The 7,500-nt window shown below is 47.3% G+C and overlaps 2 protein-coding genes across 2 annotated transcripts in view; one reads left to right on the top strand and one right to left on the bottom strand.

Annotated features, from left to right (window-relative positions):
• The window catches only part of LOC122251307 (hemolectin), a 135,029-nt gene that overhangs the window by 29,683 nt on the left and 97,846 nt on the right, over positions 1-7,500 (top strand). The window contains exon 15 of the mRNA XM_086536715.1: positions 1,916-2,165. Within this exon, the coding sequence (XP_086392841.1) occupies positions 1,916-2,165 (250 nt within the window). The remainder of the gene's footprint in view (positions 1-1,915; positions 2,166-7,500) is intronic.
• LOC122251304 (uncharacterized) overlaps positions 2,265-7,500 on the bottom strand; it is a 27,088-nt gene continuing 21,852 nt past the window's right edge. Inside the window, exons 2-6 of the mRNA XM_043013126.2 lie at positions 5,992-6,057; positions 5,442-5,599; positions 4,729-4,887; positions 3,993-4,210; positions 2,265-3,699 (exon numbers count right to left, since the gene is read on the bottom strand). Coding sequence (XP_042869060.1) covers positions 3,375-3,699; positions 3,993-4,210; positions 4,729-4,887; positions 5,442-5,599; positions 5,992-6,057 — 926 coding nt within the window. The 3' untranslated portion in view covers positions 2,265-3,374. The remainder of the gene's footprint in view (positions 3,700-3,992; positions 4,211-4,728; positions 4,888-5,441; positions 5,600-5,991; positions 6,058-7,500) is intronic.

A 7,500-nucleotide genomic window follows, 5' to 3' on the forward strand; every position in this document is an offset into this window, starting at 1 on the left:
ACACACACACACACACACACACACACACACACACACACACACACACACACACACACACACACACACACACACACACACACACACACACACACACACACACACACACACACACACACACACACACACACACACACACACACACACACACACACACACACACACACACACACACACACACACACACACACACACACACACACACACACACACACACACACACACACACACACACACACACACACACACACACACACACACACACACACACACACACACACACACACACACACACACACACACACACACACACACACACACACACACACACACACACACACACACACACACACACACACACACACACACACACACACACACACACACACACACACACACACACACACACACACACACACACACACACACACACACACACACACACACACACACACACACACACACACACACACACACACACACACACACACACACACACACACACACACACACACACACACACACACACACACACACACACACACACACACACACACACACACACACACACACACACACACACACACACACACACACACACACACACACACACACACACACACACACACACACACACACACACACACACACACACACACACACACACACACACACACACACACACACACACACACACACACACACACACACACACACACACACACACACACACACACACACACACACACACACACACACACACACACACACACACACACACACACACACACACACACACACACACACACACACACACACACACACACACACACACACACTCAAATACACACACACACACACACACACACACACACACACACACACACACACACACACACACACACACACACACACACACACACACACACACACACACACACACACACACACACACACACACACACACACACACACACACACACACACACACACACACACACACACACACACACACACACACACACACACACACACACACACACACACACACACACACACACACACACACACACACACACACACACACACACACACACACACACACACACACACACACACACACACACACACACACACACACACACACACACACACACACACACACACACACACACACACACACACACACACACACACACACACACACACACACACACACACACACACACACACACACACACACACACACACACACACACACACACACACACACACACACACACACACACACACACACACACACACACACACACACACACACACACACACACACACACACACACACACACACACACACACACACACACACACACACACACACACACACACACACACACACACACACACACACACACACACACACACACACACACACACACACACACACACACACACACACACACACACACACACACACACACACACACACACACACACACACACACACACACACACACACACACACACACACACACACACACACACACACACACACACACACACACACACACACACACACACACACACACACACACACACACACACACACACACACACACACACACACACACACACACACACACACACACACACACACACACACACACACACACACACACACACACACACACACACACACATACAGACGCACACACATACACACACACGCACACACACACACACACACAGACGCACACACACACACACACACACACACACACACACACACACACACACACACACACACACACACACACACACACACACACACACACACACACACACATAAACAAACAAACAAACACAAATACAAACACATTAAATAAAATACACAGAAACCACGTCCTGTTTGAACACGCGCCACGATCCCTCAAGCCATCACGTCTCAAGCACTGTTCTTTGCTCTCCCCAGCACGTGTTTGGGTGGGGAGTGGGTGTGCACAGAGGTCAAGTGCGGCTCCCGGTGCGCCGTTGTGGGCGACCCCCACTACACCACCTTCGACGGCCGCCGCTACGACTTCATGGGGAAATGCTCGTACACGCTCGTGGAGGGAACAGACTTCACCATTGAGGCTGAGAACACCCCGTGCGCTGGAGCCATCTCTGAGGTGCGTGGGGAACCGTTGACTGCTTTTCACTTTTACTCGCGTTATTGTCTCTACTTTTTATTTATTATCTACTTATCTAGAGGGAATTCAAAGCAGCAGTCAGGTATGTTACTGTTTTTATTTCATCAAGATATGTATATTTATATCAAACGAGAGAAGTTTCTCACACACAGGTACACAGCCTGAGGGAAATGTCGTGAATATATATATACCCTCTGCTGTATTCTTACAACATTTCATTTACACTGCAGTCGGATACTGCGCTGGCGTCACACAGTTCTATATACAAATATAATCCTACGATCCTTTTGGCAGCTTTATAGAAAACCAAATATATAAATATCACAATGACTTCGGCAGTGATTTATCGTACGTCCCCGTGACACAAGAACTAAAACGTAAAACATTTGATCATGTTTAGGGAACCTTAACGAGGACGATTAATCTGCTTCAAGTTTATATGATACCTGCCATAAAAGAGACGTCATTCACAAAATAATGTAACTAATAATTATTAACGGAGACAGATCAAGTGAAGACTATCAAACTGTAAAACACACGTATATATAAATATATATATCAAATGAATAACCTGTAATAATAACGCAAGTCTGTAGCGTTGCGTTGATAGAAATATTTTATTTGGTAACATGGATTGCAGAAACACATGTCATGGATTTCTCTCAATCTTCCCCATTTATCCCTCACTCTTACCCTTTCCGATACTTTTTTCTTTATTCAAAGACAACAAAATCATGTTGAAAGTGTAAAAAAAAAACACACACTTAACAAACCGTACTGCAAAACTCTTATACACATGAAGAGCTTCCGTACTGAGGTCACGTCGCATGACATCCTCACCAATCACAAGCCACAAAGCTGATGGAAGGGAAGGAGATGAGGATGTCCGTAGCGCAAGGAAGGGGAGGATGTCCCGCCCTTAGATGCTGTGGGTTGTGAGCCGAGAGGAAGAGGGTTGCGCTCTGGTCTTGGGCTTGGTCGCTGACGACGGGCAACATGGGCGGCCAGTAGTGGATGTTTTAGTGCTTACGTGTCTCTAGTTGTGGAAAGTCATGGAGAGAAATCTGCGTTCCGTTGCGCCGGACGAAACTTAGGAGATAAATAGGGTCGAATGTTCATGCGAGAGTGAAGCGGATGATGGCGAGAAGAGTCCCAAGACTTCGAGAGCAAAGAGCGTGACCATCAGCTCTAGAGCAGCACGCTGAGGATCCGCTTGAGCGTGAGCGTCGGCCGATGCTCCGTGGCCAGACTCATGATGGACTTGCTCCGATTCCTGAGCCGGTGCCTGAGCGTGCCTCCTCCCCCGGCACCCTCGGCCAGGCCTCCGCCCTCCGTGCTGGCGCTCAGGACGTTGGTGGTGGAGGCGGCGTGGTGGAGGGACCGCTTCGCCGAGGGCAGCGTCTTGCTGCTTCCGACGCCTCCCCCGCCCCCCACCCCGCCCCAGCCTCCTCGCCGGCGGTGCACCAGCCACTGGGTCACGAGCGCCCCTGTGTGAGGCACCACCCACGACGACCTGAAGGAAGAGGGAAGCGTGAAATGGACAGTGAAATATCTTGGAGATTTTCTGAAAGAGTGGCGGTACTCGTGCGCGCTCGTTTCCGGCACTGATTGCGTTGGAATAACTAGGCACATAATATCCAGTGGACGAAATCATTTATTTTTTAATCATATACTACTCAATAAAAAAAAAAAAAAAAAAAAAAAAAAAAATATATATATACATATATATATATATATATATATATATATATATATATATATATATATATATATATATATATAAATATATCCTCGACGCGGGCTCACCTGACAGTGGACGCGTAGCCCTTCTCCCTGAGTGTCGCCAGCAGGTCGGAGGCGCAGACGTCCCTCGGGGAAGCGCGGGAGTCGAGAAGCGGGTACGTGGCGTCGCTGGTGAGCACAGGCGTCCCCGGGAACAGACTTCTGAGGGAGTCCGCTGGCCCGTGCACCGTAACCTCCGTGGCGCGGTGCAGAGAGCATGTCACCACCACCAGCGTCGTGCCCTGGAACGAGGTCAATGCGGGTTGTGACGGCTGTCGTTATCCATGATGTCATTAGCATTCATTCGGAAAAGCCCTTGACCGCACGTCGGCGGTGACATTTTTGCTCATTATTTATTAGTCAACACACAAGCCATCTGTTCCGAAATATGTCATCACCAGAGTTATCACCTCGAAAAAAAAAAAAAGGTCCGTCCTCCTGATCCCTCAGCCCACCACTTCCCGATCCCAAAAGCCCCATGCCCTCCTCCAAAGCTCCAAGTCTTCCTTCAAAGCCCCAAGTCCTCCTCCAAAGCCACAAGTGCTCCTCCAAATTCCCAAGTCCTCCTCCAAAGCCCCAAGTCCTCCTCCAAATTCCCAAGTCCTCCTCCAAACCCCTAAAGCCCCAAGTCCTCCTCCAAAGCCCCAAGTCCTCCTCCAAAGCCACAAGTGCTCCTCCAAATTCCCAAGTCCTCCTCCAAACCCCTATAGCCCCAAGTCACCCTCCAAAGCCTCAAGCACGAGCGTCACATTCACGCTACCTTGTTGGAGGGCGGCCGGTAGACGGAGGAGGTGGAGCCGGTGTGGGTGGGGAATATGTGGGTGAGGAGCCCTGCGAAGGAGAGTCTGCGCCGTCTGCGGGTGTGCACTTTGAGGGTGTCTCCGTCGCCGCCGCCGATAGTGAACCTCCGGCCGCCACTCTGCTCGACCCGGAAATAGAGAGCGGGGGTTTAGACAGATGGCGGGGGGAAGGGGGAAGGGGAAGGGGGGGAGGGAAGGGGGGTAGCACGAGAACGAGACAGGGGGAAAGGCACAAGGAAGTGTGAATTAAGTTATGTGTAGCAGTGGTGAGGATATTTTTCTTCTTCTTAATCACGGGCTTTCACGTTAACAGCTGTTGTGGTTTATCGGAAATAGAGAGGGACTATTACAGTGGAACGTCTGCACTTATGTATGAAGTGTGCTTGGGAAATGTGCCTGTATGTGCGCACGTGATTAGAAAGGTAAAGGTAAATGCAACGGTACAGAGACATGTAGATGAACAATCGATGGAATGGTTACTTAACACATAACAAAGCCACTTTAAAATGAATAACAGAGAATACACACACACACACATACATACATAAATACACACACACACACACAAACACAAACACAAACACACACACACACACACACACACACACACACACAAACACAAACACACACACACATATACGTTCATTAATCAAAATCAGATGTTCAAACTCACGTTAGAGGAATGGAATGTCCTTGGCACGCACGAGGTGAGAGAGGGCATCCCCGGCCCCCTGGCGTGTAGAAGGTCATTCACCAGGTCAAGTCGGGTCAATTCCTCGAGTAGACGACTTACCATGACTTCCCCTTCGTGAGCTGGATACAGCATGTCACCTACACGAACGGAATGGAAAAAAATATCCATATTTTTCAAAGAACCGGCAATTACATTTATCCTAAATTATGATCAAACAAACAAATATCATTCAATCGAAAGGGTATCAATTTTCAGACGGACAAAAAATATATATGTATATTATTAGCAGTGATAAGATAAAAAAAAGATTAAAAAAAAGTAACCCAAGACGGAAATCCTAGGCTTAAGAAACAGGTTCCGAACCGCAAGCAAGCGCATGCAGACGGAAACTCAACCTACCTAACGTACCCACAGTCAGCCAAAGTAAATGAGCGTGAGAAAACCTACACTCAGCCAAGGACACTTCATCCAGGGTACGGAATCAATTATACACTTCAACCTGTAGGACTCTCCGAACTGTAGAACTCACCTGTAGAGAGGTAATGGGCCACGTAGGGGAACACTCGGCCGTCACGGACCCTTCCTCGTTCACCAACTGTAATGACGTAATGGTATGATGTTGTTATTTCTACATGGGCCATGACAAATTGCAGCGAATGGTGAGGCAATGCATAATGATTGAGTTTCTGTGGTAGGTTTTCCGGAATTGCTGTTTGGGCTGTCATGTGAGGTACATTTGTAATTATGTTATTATGTCGTTTTATTTTTTTACTGTCTCTTTGGAAATCAGTAAACCTCATCTTTGAACAATAACGAAGTAAATAGGCTTCCACATGGAAATTCAGCACAGAGTAAATTATACAGAAGATTAGACATTATATTAATCACGTCGTAACATACACAATTAAACCATAATTAAACTTAGACCAAATTAAAATTAGACCAAAACTAAACCATAACAAAGATAACAATAACATAACGGAATCGCACACAATTTACATTTGTTTAAGTAGTGAACTATAAAAAAAAACACAAAACGATACAAAGCACGCGTCAGTAAAACCGACACACGCAAGAATATAAATCGTGTGAAGAGAGAGAGAAAAAAAAAATGATTCTCGCTTTCAACTAGGCGGCGGCGCTGTCGAAACCCAAATCACGAGAAAGGCAGAGAGAAGCCACTACCGCCGGTACACTCGAGGCACCCCGCCCTCGAACATCAGCCGCCGCTCTGACCTACACTCAAGGACACCTGTCTCGTTAAACCTGAACACACAGGCATACGCACGTCTCTACTTACGAGCACAGCTAACTCATCGATATATATACTGAGGCTCACGTGCGCCGGTCTGTTAACAAAAGACACACGGAGTGCGTCCGGAATGCTCACGGTGTTTTGTTTTATATGCTCGAATAAGCTCCCATAAACCAGGTTCCCCATAGATACACATAAGCATTTAAGTCTTAGTTTCACAACGAAAACATGCATACGTACAAGCTTAAAGTGGCATCATATAAACACATACAAATATAGTCTTTCATTCCCTCGTATACGTAGACACACGGTACACGGTCACAGATTTCATATACCCGTAATTGATGTCAGTCACGTGATGTGTACATAGAGACCTCACCCGTCATCATTGCTTCACCACGATGGCATTGTGTAAATGATAATGAGGGATGAGGCTGTATAATGAGAGCGGAGGATAGTCACATGTCGGTGAGTTCTGAGTTCTGAATGAGTATGAGGAAAGGAGGCACTTTTGGCGGATCCATTTTCGTCTGTCACTCTCTTTCTCTCGCGCCCTTTCTCTTGGCCTTTCGTTTTCTCTTTATCTTTGTCTTTGCCTCTCTCTTTCTCTCAATTCCTCTCTCTCTCTCTCTCTCTCTCTCTCTCTCTCTCTCTCTCTCTCTCTCTCTCTCTCTCTCTCTCTCTCTCTCTCTCTCTCTCTCTCTCTCTCTCTCTCTCTCTCTCATTCCCTCATTCCCTCTTACCCTCTTCCCCTCTCTCCTTCTCTCCCCTCCCACCTCTCAT

This window comes from Penaeus japonicus, unplaced genomic scaffold, assembly GCF_977035675.1.
Source record: "Penaeus japonicus unplaced genomic scaffold, GWHDUDI00000001_assembly GWHDUDI00000005, whole genome shotgun sequence".
Lineage (NCBI taxonomy): Eukaryota > Metazoa > Arthropoda > Malacostraca > Decapoda > Penaeidae > Penaeus > Penaeus japonicus.